We start from the raw sequence: 27,582 nt of genomic DNA on the forward strand, positions 1-27,582 counted from the left end.
GCAACAGGTCATTTCATACTACCTCTTTTTATATTCCCCCGGAAGATAATAAATGATCGACTAATGATTGGTGCTCCTACAGAAAGTAGCCATTTCCCAACCCCCACCGGATGGATGAATGGTCCAGCATTTTTGTCATGGCTGAAACATTTTGTTTCATTTACAAAGCCTACTGTAAATGATCCAGTTTTACTTATCCTGGATGGGCACAGCAGCCACAAGGAACAAGATGTCATCATGTATGCACGTGAAAACCATGTTCATATGCTAAGTATCCCAGAGTGCCTACCAAGTCGCTTGCAGTTTGTGGATGAGGGCCAATCCTGGACTCAGGATAAACGAATATGACATCGCAAAATTGGTCGCAGATGCATACAGGCAAGCCAGCCGTTTGGAAATAGCAGAAAATGGCTTCAGATGCACAGGAATATATCCCTGGAATTCACAAATATTCACTGATTTGGACTTCATGGACAGTGAGTTAACCAACATATCACTCAGCCACTCGAAATCAATCACACCTGAAACTTCAGCTGCAGTTGCTGTCCAAACCTCTACCATGACATCTCCTCAGCCATCGAGGACGACTGACGTAGGCCTATTAGCTGTTCTATCAACTACTGGAACTTCTGCAACTGTTGTAGTTCAAACATCTGCAGTGTCTTTTCCTGATCCATCAAGGGTGCCTGGCGACCCAGCTGCAGTACCATCGCTTGCTGGAACTTCTGCTGCAGCTGCTGTTCCGATGTCTGCTGTGCTTTCTCCTGATACATCGAGGGTGCCTGAAGTATCAGCTGTTCTACTAATTGTTGAGACTTCTTTGAAACTACACACACATTCACATCTTAGTGTTAGCTGTTCCGAGTTTGTGAAAAACCTCCAAAAATTGTCTCCTCTACCATCGTGTAGTGATAAAAGACTGACAAGTCGTAAGAGGAAGGCAGAAAGAAGTGAGATTATGACCTCAACTCCAATAAAAGATGCACTTATAGAAAAGAAAAACACAGAAATCAGAAAAGAAGCTCAGAAAAAAAACCCAACTAAAATTGGAAAAAGAACAGAGAGATCAGCCAGGACATTCAAAAGGAGCAAAAACTAAATCAAATGTGTTAATGATGGTAAAGACGAAAAGTAAACAGCATAACTCTCATTTTGAGGGTTCATCGGACTTAGCGAATGGTGAAAATGTTGACTGTATTGTTTGTGGTGAATATTTAGATGAAAATTGGATTCAGTGTCGTACATGTGAAGGGTGGGCACATGAACTTTGTGCAGATATGATTATACTTTGTATTACTACTGCGACTATTGTAAACGTAACACTTAATTGCTTAAGTAATGGCTTCATTTGTAAACAATGTACAGTGTTTTAGCACTTCTGTACCTTAAAATGTGTTTTATTCCATTAATATGGTATGGCTTTATGTTATGGGCCATACTACCCTACATCAACCGCTTAATGGTGAATGCATACATTCATGAAATGATACAAAATATGTAATATTTTATGAATTTGAGTTTATGTTTCATCATAGTTGTAAAGTAAATGTGTCACGTATTCTTGTTACAGAGTTTTGCACAATTATTTCTGTAATTTATTATGTTATTGTCATTTTTACTGCCCATCCAGGATAAGTAAAACTGGATCATTTACAGTAGGCTTTGTAAATGAAACAAAATGTTTCAGCCATGACAAAAATGCATCACTACATTTGCAGTTTTGCGATTCCAGTTGTGCTATCACCTTACATTACATCACCCGAAATAACACACTCCCTCCATCGAAATCACTATTGAACGGTCCTGCGCCTGAAGCTGGAGTGTGGATTGTGGATTAGGTCAATGACCGATCGCCCTGACGTCACGGCGGCCATCTTGGATGACGACCCCGGAGACAATTTCTTATCCACCATTTTTATTTCAGTCATTTTGACGTGACAACGTCTAATAAATCGATGAACGCCGGCTGCACGCACGAAAAAGTGTCCCACTACGGATGTGTCCTGTTTGCTCATTGTACGCATGCGTGGCATCTCTCTTCCACTCGATTGGAACAACCATCGATTTGACTTTTCAATTATATTTTCGTCGTTTGAATTATTAATATTATGTAATTTAACGATCGTCCACCGATTTTAAGCACAATCAGTACGGTTATTTAAAAGTAATGTTGAATATTCAAATACGTTTTGAACCAACAATGGTGTTTTACAGTTACACATAATAATTAAAATTACACTCGGGATCTTTTGCACAATGTTTTAAAAAAATATTGTAACACATTGTAAATAAGTTTGGTTTATTTGGGATGCGTATTTGTTATAAAAACGAAATAATATTATTCCCCTAACGTGAACAAAATTTTTATAAATGTATATATAACATCTGAAACGATAATTTTTTTCAAGTATGGCCTCGTGGTCGTAAGAGTCGGCCTACGTAGCGTAGTCGGCAACGCACCGGAATACGGTGCGGGGGCTCTGGGTTCGAATCCCGGGTAAGACATGGTTGTAATTTGTGTTGTCCTTATCGTCTCCTTGGCGCTTATCTATACACCAATAACTACAACTACAACTTCACAACGACGCAGAGTTACATAACAAACATTAAGGGGGGAAGATGAATGGCACATTGGTGACTGTCAAACTTGCCAGTGTGCCAACCAACTAAAAAAAAAAACGGTCATCTACGCTAACTTTCAATCCAAAGGATGTCGGATCGAATCCCGGCAGCTGCGAAATTTTATTTTTGTACTTGTAAAAATAAATACGGCACACGCAACATTTCAAAAGTAATAAATATATTTGAATTAATGAATGCAAATAAATGTAAATTTATTAATTGAATTGTACATTTCATTTCACTCCTTTGTATCCATAGAAAATAGTGATAATTCAATAAAAATGATTCAATTTTATTCATAAAAGTATTAAGAGGTAGATTTTATCATAGAAAAGATAGAAAAATTAAAAAAAATTCTTCCTCAAAAAATATAACATTTTTAATGCCTAACTGGTTTGGTTCCAAAAACCTATTACGGCTCAGTCTCAGGCCGAATATGATATTTCCTTTTCTTCTGGATCAATAATTTCATTAATGTTTTGTTATGACGTCACGTTAAACTATCGTCCGTAAACCGACTTTACAGACAACCAATTTTTTTTTTTCTTAGAATCGAATACCCCACTTCTCGAACGTTGCCATTTCTGGTATGCCTCATATCTTTAAAATCCCTATTTTTAATGCTAGAAAATTAGAAAACAATTACATAATAAAAGTAACTAATTAAAATTAAATAAATACTATTCCAAAATTTTGAAGATTATATCGTCACTGTTACATTATAGTTACAGCCGCCATCTTGAAAATACGTATTTTTAATGCTGGAACATTGGGAAAAATTTTAAAACTAATAAAACATTTAATTAATAAAACTTTAATAAAATCGTACTTATGTCAAGGAGTCTTCGGTTCGAGTCCGGTGAGGTCATTCAATTAAAAATGGCGACAGATACTTCCTCTTCGGAAGCCACCGGCAGGCTGACTTCACCATGTCAAGGAATATATTACATCAATTAGTGCGACATCATGGCCGCCATATTGGATCCTATATAATTTTTTTTTCGTCTGCTAGAGGGCACGCCCACCATGTTAGTTTAATTTTTACCCTCTAGAGTGTAGTATTATTAATTACCTTGACATCGCCATCTTGTTGGTCATCTTTGCCGTCATATTGAAAATCTGAAAAAAAAATACAACAAATCATTGAATAAATCACTTGTTAAAATAATGAATTATACGATCGCATACGATGGTTACTTCGATCCTCAATCAATACAAAAAAGGCAATTTTAGTAAACTTACCATAAAAATGATATGTTAAGAAAAAAACTTTACAAATAAAAAAAATGAAATAATTTTTACTACAAGAAAAAAAAAAAGCAAATCACTAAAATTTCTCGATTTCTGCATCTTATACCAACGAATTGAAGTGAGGTGAGAAGCCCTACCACTTGACATAGGATGGTCTATTTCTTTATTTAAGAATCTTCTCCATCAAGTAGTTATCGAGATACACCGTAGGCTGAAACTCTTCGGCATAGAAGCCACCCCTAATAGGCTATTGGTCCAAATCTTCGAGGTAGTAGGTCCTAGGCTTCGATTCGCGAACGTGGGTTACATGAAAAAGTTCGGGACTCCAATTCGCAGTTAAACCTTTCTCGAAGATGCCTTTCTACTTGGAGATCAACACGTTCACCGACATTAGCTCTATGCTTTCGTGGATCTTTCTTCTTTGTGTTGGAAAACACTGTTCGAAGGAGGTGATCGTCCTTTTAAGTCTATAGGCTTCATTTTCGTGGTAGAGTGAACTGTGGAATTGTATTCGCTTATTAGTTTCGGCAAGATATCCAACCACTTGAAATTCCCGTTAGCCGTGAACTGTCGCCACATCTTGGTGCGCAAAGTTCTGTTAAACTTTTCAGAAACAGAGGCTTTGACATTACTCAATGTAAAGTAGTTTTCGATGCCACACTTCTTCATCAAAGCCTTGAAGGTTGCATTTTAGAATTCTTTGCCCAGATCCGTTTTCAGGACGATGGTACACGCCCATCAAACAAAATGTCTGACATGGCCTTGGTTACGTCGGTCACATTCTTAGATTTCACAGGTCTGGCCCAAGTGAACTTGCTATACACATTGATGACCATCAACCTGTACTTGTAACCTTTATTCATTCGGGAATACGGTATAATCTTAACGAGGTCAACCTGGAATAAATCAAGACCACGTACTACGACTTTGTGCCAAATATATTTCCGTCTTGCAGGAGCATGAAGTTCGCGAGCGATTCCGGTTAGACTCATTGGATGTAGCCGGCTGCCCTCAGTTATTCGAGTATGAGGACTATTTCGTTGATGTGCGTATATTTTCCTGCATTAAGCGAAGCCTGCAACAGTCTCAGACGATCGATTAATCCTCTGGTCGTCCCAATACACATAGCCTAAGTTCTGACCACTTTCTAGCTTTTCTAATCCTTCACTATGTACTGCTAGTTCACTGAAGATATTGGTGAGAATATCGATTTTTTCATGATCTTCATCTTTATATGTATATGCCACTTTCCGGATCGTTATTATGAAAATGGGCATAAGTTAGCTCTAGTAGTTTTTTGTACTCTTGGAAATTTCGTGAAAACAGCCTTTAGGTACCCTGTGAAACGTCAAATTCGTATTACCTATAGTCCCGTGTGTTTTGTACTCCTCTGCACACACGACATTTACTAGTAAAAAGTCTATTTTTGTAACACCGAGTAACCACCTGATTTTTTTTTCGGTACACTCCATTGGTCGTGTTATTATTCCGACTTGTCAAATATCTCAAGTATGGCCTGATCATTGAATTAAACTTGTGTACGCATTTCCATTTTTATTCCTTGTGCATAGACTCTGTACTGGTAAAGTCCTCTACTTCTGGAGCTAGTTCATATTTCCTCTTATTTTTAGTAGGCAATTCGACCTAAAATTCTGTCTTCACATTGTTGGGTGTATCTTCGTTATTTTTAAGTTCATCGAGAAGATTAGTGATTGGTTTAAATAGGATCCTCATTTTACATTTCACTTGCAAGTCTGGCTCTTCTAGCAAGTAGATATATTTTACGAACCGACTGTAGAGCACAATGAAGATCATTGTCCAGGTCCGACATTGTACTGGCTGAAAACATATAACAAGACATTCTTTTATACTATTTTATTCGTTCGCAGAATCATCTTCCCTGTGGTTAGCAATATCTGTTTTCGTTGTCAAGTGAGTTAGTGATGCATTCAGGATACTTTGAAAAGCTCTCAAATCATCACGTCTTTGTGCATTTGATATTTCGATCATATCGCGAATTCGAGAGTCTGAGGCCTCCACACGCTGTTTGATGGCTAGAAGGTACTCTAGTAATTCGTTTTACATACTTTCTACTTTTTGAGCCAGTAGCGAAATGTATTTCCGAATATCGACATCGTGAGACTCGAGAACTATGCAGTTCGGTAGTGCGACTGCTACGACCGAATTTCTAAATGCTATGACTCATGGTTTTATATGTAAACATTACTCGGAATCCATGCCCGTTTTTAGCCCAAGGAGCACATGTCTTTGAATTCCTGAAACGTCATGTCGGTGTTTACATGGTCGTTATAAACGTGACACAAATCAAGTTCGTCCATGAAAACAACACGATGACATTCGTATTGTCACGCAGCAAATGTTTTGAATTCGACAGAATGTTTGACACAAGTAAATGCAGTCTAATTTTGGGTCTTCTCATGGAAAAGTACTCTTGAATCAAGCCTTGCTTCTCGCACATGACGTCGTCGAAAACAAACATGGAATTGTCCACATCTGCATTATCGTTAAACGGAAAATACTCTAGGCCTTCCGCCAATTGTAGAATCGTTGTTGGGCGCTGGTAATTTGGCTCTTGAAACATCTTCGAATAGAGGTACTCATTTTCGAACCTAACAACGTTTGGTTCTTTAGGAAAACATAGTAGAACCCGTATTTTCCCGCAATAGGATGGGTCCGCCATAAAGAATCGTACAGTAGAGGACAATAAAAAGACATGCTGCAATTAATGCGCACTGGCTTCGTCCTCTTGCGTAATTTTCATGAGCAAACACACTTCTTGCTTGACGACTTGCATTGTACTGACGAAATTGTATAAATGCAAACACATTTATACTTTCGACTCAGTTGTGTGTAATGACTTGAAGAGGTAACAGCTAGAAACAAATCGGCGCAAATCTTGTAAACTTGCTAATAAATAATCTGCCTTTTGATCTACATATTAGGCTACAGATTCAGTTGTCCAGGAACTAAACTAGACAAATGACTAGCCCGAGCACAATCAACGAAAACGAAGCACAATTGGAAGCACAATAAACGAGTCGGAAGCACATTCGACAAAGAGGAAGCACAATCAACGAAAACGAAGCACAAAAAAAAAAGAATAAAACATTACAAAAACCGGTTCTGCCAGCTTGTGAACTTCTTCTTAGTTAAGCAAGGATAGAGTTCTAGTACAAGCCAGAATGTTTTGTTATTTTTTCATTCCTCATTGTTTTTTTTTACTTTTATTATTTTCACTATCGTAATTATTATTTTATAATATGGTTATTTTTTATTTTAATTCATATTATAATTTTTATTAATTTATTTTTGTGCTTTGCTGATATCAAGGAAAACGTGCGTTAGTTTTCTCCGTGTGCTCCTGATTATTCCTGCCAATATTTTGATGGTATTCTGAATGTGCTCATTATTCCTACTGATGTTCTCCAACTGCCTCTGGTTATTTCTGAGAAATCGACCGTATTCAGAAAGATACTCCATACTTTGTAAAAATTAAGGACTCTTAAAAAGGAAGCTTCAAGACAATGAAGATGCATCGTCAACGATTTCGAATTCTTACAGTAATCTGGGTGAAGACACTGACTTCTACGATGGTGTCGACAGTGACTCTGAGGCTGGTGACAAAACCAAAGACTGTGATGAAGCACCTAAATATGGCAAGATCGAAAGGTGTAATGATGCCCTGAGACCGAAACGATGGAAACAGCATGATAAAATATTTAATTCTGATCAAGCTTATGATTAACACTGGGACGAGAGTAATCTTAAAAATATTAATAACATATATTCCAGGAAAATGACGACAGCAGATGAAATTGATTATATGTCAAGGGAAGATCCTAACATATTAGTTGATCACCTGAGACTGTTGGTGGCATCGGTTCGTAGAGGAAACTACTCGCACATCGACAAAGTAGCCTCCATACTTAAAGAACTGAGGGAGGCTGGCTACATACAATAATCACCTGTTTAACTTGCACATGTATAATATTGAAAGATATATAAATTAATTAGATTTCAAAAAAATTAATGTTTTATTTCTTGTAATCTGATTTCTAAGACTGAGTTCTCGTATTATAGCTTCCTTTTTTTATTATGCTACCAAATGTTTCCTTTCTTTATTGTGCTTTCTTTTCGTTGATTGTAATTCCTATCTGTCCGATGTCTTCCAATTTTGCTATATTTTCGTTTATGTGCTTCCTTTTTGTTGAATGTGCTTCCACTTGTGCTTCCTTTTCATTTATTGTGCTTCCTTTTCATTTATTGTGCTTTCAATTGTGGTTCCTTTTCTTTGAGTTGCTTCCAAATGTGATTCTTTCTCGTTGATTGTGCTTCTAATTGTGCTTACATTTTTTATTGTGCATTGAATTGTGCTTCCCTTTAATTAATTGTGGATCTTTAAGTCTGTACTCAGGACATGATTGGACTCATCGTTCGGAGATGTCTGGTCTAAACGCCTGTCGTTAGAGATTTTCTGTTTAAAAATGTTTTTCGAGTATCATCGAAAAATACCTCTTGGTTCGAAGATGCTTGGACTAAACGCCTAACATTAAACAATACCTGATTGCAACATATTCCGAGTATCGAAAAATTAGACTTCCTTGTTAGGCATCGCGTCAACATATTTAATTAGACGGTATCTTGTCCAGAGTTGTTTTTTGTAGAGAGAATGATCAATAAACTCCACGAAAAGTAATGGGAAACAGAATTTAAATTTAATTTAAGCTATAGTTACCCTTACAGTGGTCGAGAATCAAACCAAGGACTGAAATTTATCGCGTGAATGATTTTTTAATAAGGAATTTTTTTGATGAATTTTGGATTTTTTTCAAAATTTCTAGGTCAATAAATACAAATTTCCAAGAAGGCAGTCATATCGGCTTAATGGAGGCTGGCATACGAGGAATTTAAGCTGCTTTTAGGATTTTGAACATGATTTACTAAATAAGTATTTTTTTTTCTAAAAAATGTTTATTAAATTAATCAAGTATCGAACCAAGGATGGATATCGATCGAATCAATCAGTATATAAATTGTAGATTTTTGATGAATTTTGGAATTTTCCCCCAATTTCCAGCTAAATAATTACGAATGTCCAAGATGATGGTTAATATGTCGTCATCGACTTATTAGAGGTTGGTGGTAGAATAATTTAAACTTATTTTAGGACTTTCAACCATATTTATGAAATTAATATTTTTTACGTTATATAATTCTATTTTCATCGATCAAGTATTGAACCCAGGACGGATATCTATCGAATCCACCATATTATTAATGAGTGATTTTTTGATGAATTTTTGTATGTTTTCCGAATTTATAGCTAAATAATTACGAATTTCCAAGATGGTGTTAAAATTTCAAGATGGCGGGCGCTACATTAATAATAAATAATTACTGCACTCTAATGAATAAAAATTAAACTAAAATGGCGGTAGCGCATTCTAGCAAACGCAAACCAAGATGACAACCTCCAGTAGACAAAAAATAGATGGCGGGCATGGTATCATACTAGCTGGCGATATATGTATATTGGCATTAGTGATGGGAGGTCAGTCTGCCGGCAGCTTCAGTGAAGGAAGGATCTGTCGTCATTTTTGTATTTTTGCCCTCACCGGGTGCGAACCGAGGACTCCATGACGTGTGTGGTTTATTACAAATTTATTAAAATTTAATTAATCAAATTTTTATTATTTTTATTTTTTTCTCGATTTTATAGCTAATAAATTATGGATTTTCAAGATGGCGGTCGTGACATCATAATCTAAGATGATGGAGTGTTTTTATTAAAATTAATATTAATTAATTTTTTATAACTTTTATATATTTTTTTCGATATTCTAGCATGAAAATTATTTAATTTCAAAATGGCGGTCGTAACGAAAATTACAACGATCTAGAATCCAATCTGGCGGCCGTAACTAAACTGCAGCGATGATGTTATTTATACACATCCAAGATAGGCGGGTGTAACAAAATTCGCAATTTTTCCTAGAATCGAAGATGGTGACCGTAACAAAATGTGTAACGGTGTTTTTTTTAATAATATTATATTACAAATTTATTAAATATTTTTTATGAATTTTAAATCTTTTTTTCGAATTTCTGGCACAGAAAGTACGGACTTTCAAGATGGCGGCCGCAACGAAAATATAAATTTTAAGAATTAAAGATGGTAGGGGTGAAGAATTTTTTAAAATTTAATTTATTAAGAATTCTTTAAATATAGTAGGTATTAATAAAATATATGTTTATTCTTACCGGGAATCTAACCGAAGACAGAAATCGATTGAGTAACTGAACATTTGAAGTAAGCAGTTTTTAAAATATTTTTTTTTGGATATTTTTCATAATTTTTTGGTCAATAATTACAAATTTCAAGTTTATGGTCAAGGTGAAGGTGAAGGTCGTTACCCCGGTGGCTTAGGGACGGCTTGTCATCGGGGAATTTAAGCCATCTTGGGGAATTTTGGTTCTTTCGAAGGAAAAAGTCTTTTGAGGTTTGACGTAACTAATCCGAATTTTTGAATTTTTGAGGAATTGAAACGGGAATTTTCCCTTCGAAATAGGGAAATATCTAGGAATTTTAAGTCATTTTGAGTAATTTTTGAGTAATTTCTAGCCCAAGATGGCTGCCATGACGTCGCAATCTAAAATGGCGTTGACAATCCACAGCCGGAAGCCAGGTCCAGCGGGAACATTTTTATACTACTGTCAAGAAAAAATGGTAGGATTAAAGGCTTAAGTCAAGCAGTGGCGTAGCGTGCCATCTCGGCGCCTGGGGCGGGAAACCCATTTTGCCGCCCCCATTCTATAGGTGCTTAATTAAAATTAAATTTCACATACAATGAGGTACCTTTTATTGAAGTTAAAATAGGATGAGCGGTTTTACAAGCGGGTTCTACGGGCCTTATGAGCAGCGAAGTCAGAAATAACTTTGTCAAAATCAATATTAGCAGCCAATTCTTGTTCAATCGACAATATAGTCAAGTTTGATAGTCTAGCGGAGTTATGTTCTTATATATTTTTAATGCCTTTTTGGTAATTATATTTAATTTTCGGAGCTCCGAAGTATATAATCAAATTATAATTTTTCGGGGGAATTGTTAAAGTATTTTTTTAGTATTATTATATAGCTATTTTTTATAAGTAGTAATAGGTTATGTATTTTATGATGGATGCACCGATTTGTGATGAAACGATTTTATGATATATATATATATATATATATATATATATATATATATATATATATATTAAATGTTGTCATATAAATTTTGTGTCTTTTTAACTTGCTGCCTCCTCTCACTGTTCGCAACCTTATTAGTATTTTTTAAGCCTGCTATTAGTTTGGGTTTTAATATTTTTTTGGGTTTACCTGCGCTCGCGGTACGGGGAAATATATGAGTTTTACTGTGTCCCGGTTTGCGGAAGTTGTTTGGTTTGCCCTGGGTTAAGGTCAAACTTTACAGTACAATGCGTAGTACTAAATTCAATGAGTGCGAAAGAGAGGCATCGACACGGGCCGACGCGTGAAACAAAAGATTTTGTATGAGTAATTAACATAATAAGGAGTGCCGCTCAACTCGGCACGCGCGCGCCGGGCGGCGCGGCGTGATGCGATGTTGCTGTTCGTATGTAAACAAACAAACGTTATAAAGAGCTCTGTCAGTGATTTCGCAGTTTTTCTTTTAAATAAATATTAAAAAATAGTTGGTGCGCAAAATTTTAGATAAAAATGGAACATTATAGTGTGTCTGACACATGTAATGAATGAATCATAGATCAGATCTCAACCCGCTTCACCGGCGACCCGCCCCCGCGGGCTGCCGCCCGGGGCGGGCCGCCCCCTCCGCCCCACCCACGCTACGCCACTGAAGTCAAGATGGCACCCTTAACGACAAGTGCAATGGTAACGTCATAATTCAAGGGGGCCGCCTTGAAGACAGAATCCACGATGACCAGAGTACACACAGCTACCGAACTATGAACCAGTCCTCGGACATACTTATCTATACTACTTGAGGAGTAGTTCTAAAAACTTGCAAATGCATTACAGTTTATAATTATGAAGGGCTCTTTGTTTGAAAAGGACTTCGCAAACACGTGATGAAGCTTGATACACGCAATTCAGATTCTAAACTACAAACAATACCGTCTGATGATTGTAATGATACATCTCTGAATAGATTACTATTATGGTTTTTATTTGTCTGTTTTTTTTCTTCTCTGCCCTGTTTCTACTGAGTCGTCGTCGTCAGCCTCGTGTGTGTTCGTCTGAGCTGTGCTATGTTTTGTGACTAATTCCTTCCTCGGAATTCTCTGTTCTGTCAATTCATTTAACTTTTGACATCGGCTGATTTTTGGCTTGTTTTTTCCGTGTGTTTGTGTAGTCCTTTCTAGTGGTTTCTCTGCGATATACAATGAATGGTAGCAATGGCGTATGTCCATAAACAAGTATTATATCAATCTTCCCCGTTGCATGAGTCATTCAAGGAAGGTACCTACGTACTGTAGTATTCGTCATTTTTCAAATGTTTCTAATTAGGTACTCCATCCATTTTGGTAATGGGGCTCGCATTTACTAGGCGTGTTTTCCTCCAAACAGTGCAAGGAGTCAGAGGGGTGGGGAAAGGGAGGGGGGGGGGGCAGCTGGGAGGATATCCTCCGGCGGACGGAACTGCGGTTCTCGCTGTTATCACCCGCCGACTTGGGCTGCCCCTGCCCCCCCGCTAGGTTCCGGCCGAGTCGCGGAGGCGACTAGCATTCGGGAGCCGCCGGATAACAATCCTGCCCGGAGGCGGGCGTGGAGTCCAGGGCCGGCTCCAATCAAGGGCTATCGTACAAATATTATGCATTATGTAACTTGAATAGTTTCAAACAACTTTTGACGAAATAAAATGTAAACACATGAATTTAAGTTATATTAAGTATACTCTAAAAAAAGGTAAAATTAGATTTGGGAGAGGAAATAACTGCCCCTCCTCAACAAGCTATCGAGTCACTGCTCAGCGAAACAAACCCTAGTTGTTGAACTTAGTCGCTAGGAAGAACCGTAAAAATGCCACCATGAAGTGAGTACTTTTAAAAAAAGATGTTATCATCAGCAAGGATATTAAACTAAAACGTTTTAGTGTGCATTTTTTTTTTAGGTCGGACAGAGTTATTTACTAAATTATTAACTGCAAAAATTTGGTTCCATTTTTGAAGTGAAACTTCTTTGCTGAGGGGCCTACAATTTTCGAGCGATACAAACATTCCGGTCCCACGAGGGGAATAGTTAGGTACGTGGTGGGGGAACCGGCAGAGCAGGAGAGTGCATCAGCGGCAACGCCACTCCAACACATTCGCTAGCGGTCGAATGGGAAAACGGAAAAAGAGGGAAGGGGGATTGGTACGTAGTGTAGCATGCTGCATGCTAGTTGTAACAGCTGGAAGAGGAGACAGCAGGGTAGAGGTATAAATGACGCAGCAGTGATGCTACGGAATACTTGTAAAGGTACTATTTCGCTGGAACTGCCGACCGCGACGGTCGGCAGTAACTGCGAACCGCCGCGGTCGGCAGTTACTGCTGGGGCATTTCGCTCAAACTGCCCACCGCTACTGCCAGTGTGTGTTAAGCTCTGAAATTGTGTAGTACGAATGCCAATCGAGACATGGATACAGAGATGTTTGCTGCGTTTATGATTGAGGAGGAAGAGGAAGAAGCTGAATTGATGAGCCTGTTGGCTTTGAATATATATACTGTATAGAAGTCGCCAGCCCAGGTTAAAATTTCTAATACTGTTTTGAGGTAGTTGGTTCATTCACCGCCGCAATCGCCACCATCTCTAGGGCATCGACTTGTGGTGGTCCCTAGCGGACAAGTGTCGAACTCTTCAAACACCCCTTCCCCCTCCCGCTGAACGACCTTCAGCTGCAGTGAATGATAGATGAGGGGTGCGGGGAATGACAGCGGGCGACAGTGCTGCGCTCTAACGTGTACATAACAACTAAGACGATACAGGGCGTTACGGCAGCGCACTGCAGCGGTGAAGTTCCCAAGCTGCTCTTCATACGCATCTGAAAAACGTAGAGTAAATCCTATCCACTCGCGACTTCTATACAGTATATATATTCAAAGCTGTTGGTGAGAAGAGAAACAAATAAACTGTACAAATGTAGGAAAAGTGAGGGACATTTTATAACAATCATACAAACCCATTTCGATAATGACGAATAAATGTTCAGAAATTTCTTTGGACTTAATACACAACATTTTGATTTTGTTCTTAGTTTAGTTGGTGACGAATTGTTAAGAAGACCTACTAATGCAATGCAAGAGCCGATTAGTGCAAAGGAAATATTAGCAATTACATTGAGGTACGTACATTTATTAGGTAGATCATGTGATTTGGTTGAAAATATATGCCAGTGACACAAAATGTTTTAATTTGAATCTAAAAACTGACAATGAAAAATAATAACTTACATCCATACAAACGTTTTGCCACTTTAACAATGCATGCGCATATGAAACATTATAATTGATACATTATTGAAAACTATCTTGAAGGACGTTAGCAAATACAGTATTTGTATTATCGTTGCATGTATTAGCATTCTGAGGAAGATGTGCGGTCACATATGTAGCAGATGAGCTTGGAGCTGAGGTAAGGTAGGGAAGAGTGGACATTGTCGCAGATGGCATTTCACTTGTCTCGTAACTAGCATGCGCTTCGAGTCGTGTAACAGTACTTAAAATGTCAATTTTCGCCTGGGAAATGAGATGTCTTGGTAGGTTTGTCACTGACAAAGCAATACTTTTCATGAAGCAATCAAAGTCATCATCATTTTTTTGAGTAGCTATGTGTTCAAGTAATGCTAAACGCCTCTTGCTCATTTCCTCAATGCCCTGCATGCGAGATCTTTTAGATGACGCCGATCTACCTATGCGTGTGGACTGGAGACTGGATTTATCACTTGCAGGAGTGAGTGTATTCTGGCTGCTCGATTCATGTGTAGCGTCTTCGATTTCGTCCGAGGTTGCTCCAAACGAAGAACTGTCACCGTCGTTATCTGATGTGTCGCCGACATTGGTAAATTCCTGAGGCGAAATGTTGCAAAAGGTCTCTCTGAGCTCCCGGCGTACGCTGTTTAAAAATGCCAGTCTGCCAAATAGTGCCCACTTGTTAACCGAGGCCGGTGCTGCAGAGCCTGTTGATGATTTGTTCATCTTTAATATTTTGAAGAAGTTGTCTTGTATATCCGTCCACCGTATTTTACACATTTCAGCTGAAACAAAAACCCTTTTATAAACACACAATAATCATTTTTGGGTTCACAAAATTAACACACACCACACTGAAACCAGTATAGAAAACTCAAACATTTTTATTACAATTGTCACGTGTACAAAATTACTTACATTTTTCAGGTTAGACTATTGGGCTATTGAACGTACAAAATATAGATTAAGCAAACGAAAACATTCAATAATATATAATGAATTTCAACTGCAATATTTTAAGCCCTTTAGTGTTCTCTGTAAATAAAGTTTCTTTACATTAAAATTAAATAGATAACATTTATGATAGTTAATAAAATAAAGGCCATTTCACTGTAAATGTTTACTAAACATAATAATTGTTTGTTTACATAAAAAACTATAGTTCATTAGTATGCTGCTTCATCAAACATTGTGATTTTACTTTTTTTTCTTGTGACAGATACTTGGCCACAGGAGAAAGCTTTACGTCCCTTTCGGCATGCTGAATCGACAAGATAACACTTTATAATCACGAATAGGCACGCGCAAAAGCCTCCTCACCGCGGCGGTTGACCGGACAGACTGCTACTCGAGCAGTCGAGTCTCGGCAGTTGACGGCCAGCCGACGTGACGTCACAGCCGCGAGCGGCGCAACCGTTCCTGCGAAATGACTCTCACCAGATAACAGGGGAAGTCGCAACTGCCGACCGCTGCTGCCAACCGCCGCGGTCGGCAGTTCCAGCGAAATAGTACCTTAACGCTGCTTGAATCTGACCACTCAGTTTTCGTGACGGTTAACGATTGACTGTACCATATTTATTTAATTTAAAGTATATCGAAAAAAAAAGCTTTTTTATTTTTTTATTTCAGACCATACCCGCATCCTTACTATTTACAAATATTGTATCTTATTCAATCAAATATACTAATAAATTATCTCTATCTATACCTAATAAGCAAGAAGTATCACTTCTGTCGCACGCTGACACCACGCATACGGTGGAAACAGCCGCGGCAGGCGTCACCCACCACACTGTCTTCGCTGCGCTTCTGACTGCGCAGCCATGGCTGCCTTCTTCAGCAGTAGTCGTGATCTGCGTCATCACGCGTTACTGCTTGTACCCACCTCCTCCGCTGCGCTTCAGACTGCACAGCCGTGGCTGCCTTCTTCAGCAGTAGTCGTGATCTGCGTCATCACGCGTTACTGCTTGTACCCACCTACTCCGCTGCGCTTCAGACTGCACAGCCGTGGCTGCCTTCTTCAGCAGTAGTCGTGATCTGCGTCATCACGCGTTACTGCTTGTACCCACCTCCTTCGCTGCGCTTCTGACTGCACAGCCGTGGCTGCCTTCTTCAGCAGTAGTCGTGATCTGCGTCATCACGCGTTACTGCTTGTACCCACCTACTCCGCTGCGCTTCAGACTGCACAGCCGTGGCTGCCTTCTTCAGCAGTAGTCGTGATCTGCGTCATCACGCGTTACTGCTTGTACCCACCTCCTCCGCTGCGCTTCAGACTGCACAGCCGTGGCTGCCTTCTTCAGCAGTAGTCGTGATCTGCGTCATCACGCGTTACTGCTTGTACCCACCTACTCCGCTGCGCTTCAGACTGCACAGCCATGGCTGCCTTCTTCAGCAGTAGTCGTAATCTGCGTCATCGCGCGTTACTGCTTGTACCCACCTCCTCCGCTGCGCTTCAGACTGCACAGCCGTGGCTGCCTTCTTCAGCAGTAGTCGTGGTTTGCGTCAGCGCGTGTTACTGCTTGTACCCACCTCCTTCGCTATGCTTCTGACTGCACAGCCGTGGCTGCCTTCTTCAGCAGTAGTCGTGGTTTGCGTCAGCGCGCGTTACTGCTTGTACCCACCTCCTTCGCTATGCTTCTGTTTGCACAGCCGTGGCTGCCTTCTTCAGCAGTAGTCGTGGTTTGCGTCAGCGCACGTTACTGCTTGTACCCACCTCCTTCGCTATGCTTCTGACTGCACAGCCATGGCTGCCTTCTTCAGCAGTAGTCGTGATCTGCGTCATCGCGCGTTACTGCTTGTACCCACCTCCTTCGCTATGCTTCTGTTTGCACAGCCGTGGCTGCCTTCTTCAGCAGTAGTCGTGGTTTGCGTCAGCGCACGTTACTGCTTGTACCCACCTCCTTCGCTATGCTTCTGACTGCACAGCCATGGCTGCCTTCTTCAGCAGTAGTCGTGATCTGCGTCATCGTGCGTTACTGCTTGCACCCACCTCCTCCGCTGCGCTTCAGACTGCACAGCCGTGGCTGCCTTCTTCAGCAGTAGTCGTGAACTGCGTCATCGCGCGTTACTGCTTGAACCCACCTCCTCCGCTCTGCTTCTGACTGCACAGCCATGGCTGCCTTCTTCAGCAGTAGTCGTGAACTGCGTCATCGCGCGTTACTGCTTGCACCCACCTCCTCCGCTGCGCTTAAGACTGCACAGCCGTGGCTGCCTTCTTCAGCAGTAGTCTTGATATGCGTCATCGCGCCTACCTTCTTGCACCCACCTCCTCCGCTGCGCTTAAGACTGCACAGCCGTGGCTGCCTTCTTCAGCAGTAGTCGTGGTTTGCGTCAGCGCGCGTTACTGCTTGTACCCACCTCCTTCGCTATGCTTCTGTTTGCACAGCCGTGGCTGCCTTCTTCAGCAGTAGTCGTGGTTTGCGTCAGCGCACGTTACTGCTTGTACCCACCTCCTTCGCTATGCTTCTGACTGCAAAGCCATGGCTGCCTTCTTCAGCAGTAGTCGTGATCTGCGTCATCGCGCGTTACTGCTTGTACCCACCTCCTTCGCTATGCTTCTGTTTGCACAGCCGTGGCTGCCTTCTTCAGCAGTAGTCGTGGTTTGCGTCAGCGCACGTTACTGCTTGTACCCACCTCCTTCGCTATGCTTCTGACTGCACAGCCATGGCTGCCTTCTTCAGCAGTAGTCGTGATCTGCGTCATCGCGCGTTACTGCTTGCACCCACCTCCTCCGCTGCGCTTCAGACTGCACAGCCGTGGCTGCCTTCTTCAGCAGTAGTCGTGGTTTGAGTCAGCGCGCGTTACTGCTTGAACCCACCTCCTTCGCTCTGCTTCTGACTGCACAGCCATGGCTGCCTTCTTCAGCAGTAGTCGTGAACTGCGTCATCGCGCGTTACTGCTTGCACCCACCTCCTCCGCTGCGCTTCAGACTGCACAGCCGTGGCTGCCTTCTTCAGCAGTAGTCGTGGTTTGAGTCAGCGCGCGTTACTGCTTGTACCCACCTCCTTCGCTATGCTTCTGACTGCACAGCCGTGGCTGCCTTCTTCAGCAGTAGTCGTGGTTTGCGTCAGCGCGTGTTACTGCTTGTACCCAACTCCTTCGATATGCTTCTGACTGCACAGCCATGGCTGCCTTCTTCAGCAGTAGTCGTGATCTGCGTCATCGCGCGTTACTGCTTGTACCCACCTCCTCCGCTGCGCTTAAGACTGCACAGCCGTGGCTGCCTTCTTCAGCAGTAGTCGTGATCTGCGTCATCGCGCGTTACTGCTTGTACCCACCTCCTTCGCTATGCTTCTGTTTGCACAGCCGTGGCTGCCTTCTTCAGCAGTAATCGTGGTTTGCGTCAGCGCACGTTACTGCTTGTACCCACCTCCTTCGCTATGCTTCTGACTGCACAGCCATGGCTGCCTTCTTCAGCAGTAGTCGTGATCTGCGTCATCGCGCGTTACTGCTTGTACCCACCTCCTTCGCTATGCTTCTGTTTGCACAGCCGTGGCTGCCTTCTTCAGCAGTAGTCGTGGTTTGCGTCAGCGCACGTTACTGCTTGTACCCACCTCCTTCGCTATGCTTCTGACTGCACAGCCATGGCTGCCTTCTTCAGCAGTAGTCGTGATCTGCGTCATCGCGCGTTACTGCTTGCACCCACCTCCTCCGCTGCGCTTCAGACTGCACAGCCGTGGCTGCCTTCTTCAGCAGTAGTCGTGGTTTGAGTCAGCGCGCGTTACTGCTTGAACCCACCTCCTTCGCTCTGCTTCTGACTGCACAGCCATGGCTGCCTTCTTCAGCAGTAGTCGTGAACTGCGTCATCGCGCGTTACTGCTTGTACCCACCTCATTCGCTATGCTTCTGTTTGCACAGCCGTGGCTGCCTTCTTCAGCAGTAGTCGTGGTTTGCGTCAGCGCATGTTACTGCTTGTACCCACCTCCTTCGCTATGCTTCTGACTGCACAGCCATGGCTGCCTTCTTCAGCAGTAGTCGTGATCTGCGTCATCGCGCGTTACTGCTTGTACCCACCTCCTTCGCTATGCTTCTGTTTGCACAGCCGTGGCTGCCTTCTTCAGCAGTAGTCGTGGTTTGCGTCAGCGCACGTTACTGCTTGTACCCACCTCCTTCGCTATGCTTCTGACTGCACAGCCATGGCTGCCTTCTTCAGCAGTAGTCGTGATCTGCGTCATCGCGCGTTACTGCTTGCACCCACCTCCTCCGCTGCGCTTCAGACTGCACAGCCGTGGCTGCCTTCTTCAGCAGTAGTCGTGGTTTGAGTCAGCGCGCGTTACTGCTTGAACCCACCTCCTTCGCTCTGCTTCTGACTGCACAGCCATTGCTGCCTTCTTCAGCAGTAGTCGTGAACTGCGTCATCGCGCGTTACTGCTTGCACCCACCTCCTCCGCTGCGCTTCAGACTGCACAGCCGTGGCTGCCTTCTTCAGCAGTAGTCGTGGTTTGAGTCAGCGCGCGTTACTGCTTGTACCCACCTCCTTCGCTATGCTTCTGACTGCACAGCCGTGGCTGCCTTCTTCAGCAGTAGTGGTGGTTTGCGTCATCGCGCGTTACTGCTTGTACCCACCTCCTTCGCTATGCTTCTGACTGCACAGCCATGGCTGCCTTCTTCAGCAGTAGTCGTGAACTGCGTCATCGCGCGTTACTGCTTGCACCCACCTCCTCCGCTGCGCTTCAGACTGCACAGCCGTGGCTGCCTTCTTCAGCAGTAGTCGTGGTTTGCGTCAGCGCACGTTACTGCTTGTACCCACCTCCTTCGCTATGCTTCTGACTGCACAGCCATGGCTGCCTTCTTCAGCAGTAGTCGTGATCTGCGTCATCGTGCGTTACTGCTTGCACCCACCTCCTCCGCTGCGCTTCAGACTGCACAGCCGTGGCTGCCTTCTTCAGCAGTAGTCGTGAACTGCGTCATCGCGCGTTACTGCTTGAACCCACCTCCTCCGCTCTGCTTCTGACTGCACAGCCATGGCTGCCTTCTTCAGCAGTAGTCGTGAACTGCGTCATCGCGCGTTACTGCTTGCACCCACCTCCTCCGCTGCGCTTAAGACTGCACAGCCGTGGCTGCCTTCTTCAGCAGTAGTCGTGATCTGCGTCATCGCGCCTACCTTCTTGCACCCACCTCCTCCGCTGCGCTTAAGACTGCACAGCCGTGGCTGCCTTCTTCAGCAGTAGTCGTGGTTTGCGTCAGCGCGCGTTACTGCTTGTACCCACCTCCTTCGCTATGCTTCTGTTTGCACAGCCGTGGCTGCCTTCTTCAGCAGTAGTCGTGGTTTGCGTCAGCGCACGTTACTGCTTGTACCCACCTCCTTCGCTATGCTTCTGACTGCACAGCCATGGCTGCCTTCTTCAGCAGTAGTCGTGATCTGCGTCATCGCGCGTTACTGCTTGTACCCACCTCCTTCGCTATGCTTCTGTTTGCACAGCCGTGGCTGCCTTCTTCAGCAGTAGTCGTGGTTTGCGTCAGCGCACGTTACTGCTTGTACCCACCTCCTTCGCTATGCTTCTGACTGCACAGCCATGGCTGCCTTCTTCAGCAGTAGTCGTGATCTGCGTCATCGCGCGTTACTGCTTGCACCCACCTCCTCCGCTGCGCTTCAGACTGCACAGCCGTGGCTGCCTTCTTCAGCAGTAGTCGTGGTTTGAGTCAGCGCGCGTTACTGCTTGAACCCACCTCCTTCGCTCTGCTTCTGACTGCACAGCCATGGCTGCCTTCTTCAGCAGTAGTCGTGAACTGCGTCATCGCGCGTTACTGCTTGCACCCACCTCCTCCGCTGCGCTTCAGACTGCACAGCCGTGGCTGCCTTCTTCAGCAGTAGTCGTGGTTTGAGTCAGCGCGCGTTACTGCTTGTACCCACCTCCTTCGCTATGCTTCTGACTGCACAGCCGTGGCTGCCTTCTTCAGCAGTAGTCGTGGTTTGCGTCAGCGCGTGTTACTGCTTGTACCCACCTCCTTCGATATGCTTCTGACTGCACAGCCATGGCTGCCTTCTTCAGCAGTAGTCGTGATCTGCGTCATCGCGCGTTACTGCTTGTACCCACCTCCTCCGCTGCGCTTAAGACTGCACAGCCGTGGCTGCCTTCTTCAGCAGTAGTCGTGATCTGCGTCATCGCGCGTTACTGCTTGTACCCACCTCCTTCGCTATGCTTCTGTTTGCACAGCCGTGGCTGCCTTCTTCAGCAGTAATCGTGGTTTGCGTCAGCGCACGTTACTGCTTGTACCCACCTCCTTCGCTATGCTTCTGACTGCACAGCCATGGCTGCCTTCTTCAGCAGTAGTCGTGATCTGCGTCATCGCGCGTTACTGCTTGTACCCACCTCCTTCGCTATGCTTCTGTTTGCACAGCCGTGGCTGCCTTCTTCAGCAGTAGTCGTGGTTTGCGTCAGCGCACGTTACTGCTTGTACCCACCTCCTTCGCTATGCTTCTGACTGCACAGCCATGGCTGCCTTCTTCAGCAGTAGTCGTGATCTGCGTCATCGCGCGTTACTGCTTGCACCCACCTCCTCCGCTGCGCTTCAGACTGCACAGCCGTGGCTGCCTTCTTCAGCAGTAGTCGTGGTTTGAGTCAGCGCGCGTTACTGCTTGAACCCACCTCCTTCGCTCTGCTTCTGACTGCACAGCCATGGCTGCCTTCTTCAGCAGTAGTCGTGAACTGCGTCATCGCGCGTTACTGCTTGCACCCACCTCCTCCGCTGCGCTTAAGACTGCACAGCCGTGGCTGCCTTCTTCAGCAGTAGTCGTGATCTGCGTCATCGCGCCTACCTTCTTGCACCCACCTCCTCCGCTGCGCTTAAGACTGCACAGCCGTGGCTGCCTTCTTCAGCAGTAGTCGTGGTTTGCGTCAGCGCGCGTTACTGCTTGTACCCACCTCCTTCGCTATGCTTCTGTTTGCACAGCCGTGGCTGCCTTCTTCAGCAGTAGTCGTGGTTTGCGTCAGCGCATGTTACTGCTTGTACCCACCTCCTTCGCTATGCTTCTGACTGCACAGCCATGGCTGCCTTCTTCAGCAGTAGTCGTGATCTGCGTCATCGCGCGTTACTGCTTGTACCCACCTCCTTCGCTATGCTTCTGTTTGCACAGCCGTGGCTGCCTTCTTCAGCAGTAGTCGTGGTTTGCGTCAGCGCACGTTACTGCTTGTACCCACCTCCTTCGCTATGCTTCTGACTGCACAGCCATGGCTGCCTTCTTCAGCAGTAGTCGTGATCTGCGTCATCGCGCGTTACTGCTTGCACCCACCTCCTCCGCTGCGCTTCAGACTGCACAGCCGTGGCTGCCTTCTTCAGCAGTAGTCGTGGTTTGAGTCAGCGCGCGTTACTGCTTGAACCCACCTCCTTCGCTCTGCTTCTGACTGCACAGCCATGGCTGCCTTCTTCAGCAGTAGTCGTGAACTGCGTCATCGCGCGTTACTGCTTGCACCCACCTCCTCCGCTGCGCTTCAGACTGCACAGCCGTGGCTGCCTTCTTCAGCAGTAGTCGTGGTTTGAGTCAGCGCGCGTTACTGCTTGTACCCACCTCCTTCGCTATGCTTCTGACTGCACAGCCGTGGCTGCCTTCTTCAGCAGTAGTCGTGGTTTGCGTCATCGCGCGTTACTGCTTGTACCCACCTCCTTCGCTATGCTTCTGACTGCACAGCCATGGCTGCCTTCTTCAGCAGTAGTCGTGAACTGCGTCATCGCGCGTTACTGCTTGCACCCACCTCCTCCGCTGCGCTTCAGACTGCACAGCCGTGGCTGCCTTCTTCAGCAGTAGTCGTGGTTTGCGTCAGCGCGCGTTACTGCTTGTACCCACCTCCTTCGCTATGCTTCTGACTGCACAGCCGTGGCTGCCTTCTTCAGCAGTAGTCGTGGTTTGCAGCGCGCGTTACTGCTTGTACCCACCTCCTTCGCTATGCTTCTGACCGCACAGCCATGGCTGCGTTCTTCAGCAGTAGTCGTGATCTGTGTCATCGCGCGTTACTGCTTGTACCCACCTCCTCCGCTGCGCTTCAGACTGCACAGCCGTGGCTGCCTTCTTCAGCAGTAGTCGTGGTTTGCGTCAGCGCGCGTTACTGCTTGTACCCACCTCCTTCGCTATGATTCTGACTGCACAGCCGTGGCTGCCTTCTTCAGCAGTAGTCGTGGTTTGCGTCAGCGCGCGTTACTGCTTGTACCTTACTGCTTGTAACCGCTTGTAACGACCTCCTTCGATGCGCCTTTGACGTGACCATTACCTTTTCATATGTATGCCCATTATCTTCCCTTGTGTAGTTCTGAGTTTGAATGATTAATGTCATAAGGTAGATGAATGGTCTTTCCTTTTTTGATGGTATCGTGTTTATATGCAATGAAATATGAAATACACATTTTATTGTTTAATATATCTTCAAACGACCACCTCTATGTGGCTTTGTCACGATGAAGAGTTGCAAGTCAAGTGAAAGTGTTTATTTAATCAATAAACAGCAAGGAAGATTATTGATTCACCAGAGACACTTAGTGCGATTAACTATACTAAAATAAATAAAATTTTAAATTAATATTTCGTGTGTATTAAATTAAAATGTTTGTTATATTCAAAAATTGTCAATGGTTACCTTAGGCGCCTAACAGGTAACTAAAATTACGCAAGGAATTAAATATTGAATTAAAATTTAATAATATGATTTTTGAAGATACACTTCTTTGGGCGCGTTATGTAAAAAAAGATGGGAATGAATTATTACGATTCGCGCTCAGCATGAAACGAATAATTGATGAGATGAAAAAACACTACATTTATGTGAATATATATAATTGGGCATCTGGGCCGAGGCTTCAAGGCTGAGGTGCGGAGGTACCAACCACCATCTTGGATTGTGACGTTACGGCGGACATCTTGGACTCAAAATTCCTCAAAAATGACTCAAAATGGCTTACAATTACTAGAAGTACCTATGTCTATTTAAAAAGAAAAATTCCCGTTTTGAGGGAAAATTTCCCGTTTGATTCCTCGAAAAATTCAAAAAAGTAGTCGTGTATATTAAATTAAGATGGATTAAGAGTCCTAAGAGAAATTCTTAAGTCACCAAGGTCAGAACCTTGACCTTGACCTTTAAAATCAAATTCTTTAATTTTGAACAAAAATATCCGAGGAAATTCAAAAACATATAAAATAAATGCCTACTTCAATGTTTAGTTACTTAATCTAATTCGGTCATTCGTTCGATTTCCGTCAAGAGTAATCATGTAATTTATTAATAAAAATGTAAAAATTATAATTAAACTTTAAAAAATTAATAAAAATTTATTACGTTACGTTCAGACATCTTGAATTATGTAGTAACCGCAGCAATCATCGTTACGGCCGCTATCTTGAAAATCCGTAAATATTTTAAGTTAAAATTGGAGCAATTTTTACATTTATAAAATAATTTATTTAATACAAATTTAAATATAAAATACCCGCCATTTGGGATTATGAAGTCAAGGCCTACATATTGAAAATCCGTATTTTATCAGAAAAATGTGGAAAAAATTTAAAATTTATAAAAATTAAATCAATAAAATTTCAATAAATAATTATTTTAAAAAACGCACTTACATCATGGAGTCCTTGGTTCGAACCAGATAATGACAAAATAAAAAAAAACAGCGACGGATACGTCCTCCAGGGAAGCCACCAACAGACTGACCTCACACCACTAATGCCAGTGTGTGTGTGTGTGTGTGTGTGTGTGTGTGTATATATATATATATATGTGTTAATTTTTTTTTGTATCGACCAAGGAAGGATATCGATCAAATAAAATAGTAAATTAATGAGTGATTATTTATTTATGATTTTTGAAATCTTCCCCGATTTTCTAAGTATATCGTTTCGAATATATATATACACACACACACACACATATATATATATATACATATATATATATATATATATACATATATATTCGAAACGATATACTTAGAAAATCGGGGAAGATTTCAAAAATCATAAATAAATAATCACTCATTAATTTACTATTTTATTTGATCGATATCCCTCCTTGGTCGATACAAAAAAAAATTAATTAATTATCACATCCATTTAACAAAAAAGTGACAGATTATTTGTTAGTGATGTAAATATTGGCAATTAATATAACTGTGTAGTAAAATCATTAATTGGGCTATTTATTTACGAACCCAGTAGTGTTTCCCAAGACAATTATTATAGTTTTAATAATTGGTAACACTATTATATATTACTAACAGCTTATTTTTTATTTGACACAGACGACTGCAACTGTCATAATAATCACGCCAGCTCACGATCGTTGATATCAAGTGTCGGTCATGTGATCTGTCAAGCGGCCTAGTCGCAACAGCATTTGCACCGTAAGCCGCGGCCTGTCTTTGCAAAACACAAGATAGCGGGGTCTGGTCCTTATTTCCCAAAACGCCCCCTCTCTCTCTATCTCTCTCTCTGCCAATGACACAACACACAAATTAAAACTATTCAAGTCCATGTGAGTAATCCTTTAGCTGCCTTGCTTTGCTCCCGTTAGCTCTCACGAAATGACTGGATGGTTTGATAGTTTGATAGCGTTTATGGACCCCACAGAGCTTCAGAAGAAACCACGCGATTTGAAAACTGATCAAGATGTCAGAGTGGTGTCTGTTTACGAAAATCATTTTGAATGCGTTGTGAGTGGATGGGTAGTTAGTTCTTTTATTATATTTTGTTTTTGAGCTGTATTTCTAGGAGAGCGAAATGGGCTGGATCGCGTATTTTCATAATTATTTTTAGGAATGAAACTCCTTGTAAACATTCTTGAAACCACTTTAAAAACTTGCATTACGCTTTTATCTTCGTTTCTCAGTCATATGATATTATGGTCACCACACAAATTTCATAGTTGCCACATGCACGACGAGAACACTGCCTTGCGCTTAGAGGCGATAACGCGTTAGAAGCACCAGCGAGCGTCGCACTTATCATTCCGCCTCACTGACAGATAAACCCCTGGCAAGGCGGGCGGTTGTGCACAGAGGTTTAAGGTGACAGAACATTCAAGATTACAGTGGGCTCCGAAGCATTTTATTGTACTAACTCGGTGATTGTAACCGAGAGTCATGCCTTAGCAACCACGGCCCGGGGACCCGTGATGGAGTAACAATGAACTGTGGAGTAACGTCTCCTCGTCGGAGTCCATCGAAGGGCGAATCAGCAGAACGGAGCAGCGACGGAACGCCTGGGTGGTAGAAACTGGAGTACCTCAAGAAAACACCGGCGCTGCTCCATCTCACCTGGCGTCCTCCATGTCATTGCCAGTCACGTGGTCAGACATACGCAGCAAGGGTTCCATACTGACTACTAGGATAATTGATTCTCAATTGAAGATACGCACAACTTCAAAATGATTACATCTAAGAATCCCAGAAGGAAATTTATTTTACTGAAAACTGTCATTTTTTTCCCGTAAATTAGAACGATCCTAACTTAGAAATAAATACATTACAAATATTTATCTGAAACATTTCAAAACAATTATTATAACACTTAGTATAAGGGTGAATATTTTTTTTTGCTTAAATTACAGAAATCAGTCCACAAATTCATCCTACAAATAATCTTTAATCTTATTGAGCGTATTCAACATTTAAAATTTAACAGTAAAAATTTCATCACGAACTTCTTTTATTTTTCATGATATCGAATATATGCAGTACAACAATTTGTTGTGTCTATACAGTATGATGAACTCTGTGCTATATCTACAATTTCAATGTTAACTAGGGGTTTTCAAAATTATAATGCCAGCATTTTAATATATTTTTTAAGTTGTCATTATTTATTTTAATGACATTAAACGTATACATAAAGTATTAAAACATAGTGTGACTATTATAAAGTGTTATTTTGGAAACCTATGCGCGGTGTAAATTCTACGATATTCACGAAAGCACTATATACGGATAAATCACATGGGTCCGCCAGATTTTCGAGATTTCTAAGACTTTTATAGATTACAGCATCATTACACATTTCCGTTCCAATCGACTTCCCTTCCATTTGCAAAGGGGCGATCTCCCCGTTAACGTTTTCCCCTGTGGCAAATAACGAAAATAGTAGTATTCATTGTGTCACAGTTAGGTACGACGAGGCCGGGCCAGAGCCTGGGTAAATGACTGTGACGATCAAATAGACTACGAAAGAGTTTTCCAGAAGCATCGACCAGAAGTGGAAACCTCCGCCGAGA

The 27,582-nt window shown here is 42.6% G+C and overlaps 1 protein-coding gene across 1 annotated transcript; it reads right to left on the bottom strand.

The window, feature by feature from the left end:
• Positions 1-617: 617 nt before the first annotated feature.
• On the bottom strand, positions 618-26,643 carry LOC134531367 (plectin-like). The gene is made up of 15 exons (XM_063367068.1): positions 26,630-26,643; positions 22,709-22,768; positions 21,973-22,032; positions 21,329-21,388; positions 21,053-21,112; positions 20,225-20,284; positions 19,673-19,732; positions 19,121-19,180; positions 18,201-18,260; positions 17,373-17,432; positions 16,637-16,696; positions 16,453-16,512; positions 16,269-16,328; positions 16,172-16,236; positions 618-826 (listed from the first exon to the last, which is right to left on the bottom strand). The coding sequence occupies exons 1-15, from the start codon at positions 26,641-26,643 to the stop codon at positions 618-620; spliced, it is 1,008 nt and encodes a 335-aa protein (XP_063223138.1).
• Positions 26,644-27,582: the final 939 nt, after the last annotated feature.

This window comes from Bacillus rossius, chromosome 3, assembly GCF_032445375.1.
Source record: "Bacillus rossius redtenbacheri isolate Brsri chromosome 3, Brsri_v3, whole genome shotgun sequence".
NCBI classification, from domain to species: domain Eukaryota; kingdom Metazoa; phylum Arthropoda; class Insecta; order Phasmatodea; family Bacillidae; genus Bacillus; species Bacillus rossius.

Coding starts and splice junctions, on each gene's coding strand:
- LOC134531367 (XM_063367068.1), bottom strand. Junction 16,697..17,372: donor TCTGAAGCGCAGCGGAGGAG/GTGGGTGCAAGC, acceptor GTGATGACGCAG/ATCACGACTACTGCTGAAGA. Junction 827..16,171: donor AGCGCAGCGAAGACAGTGTG/GTGGGTGACGCC, acceptor ATGTGTGTGTAG/TTTCAAAGAAGTCTCAACAA.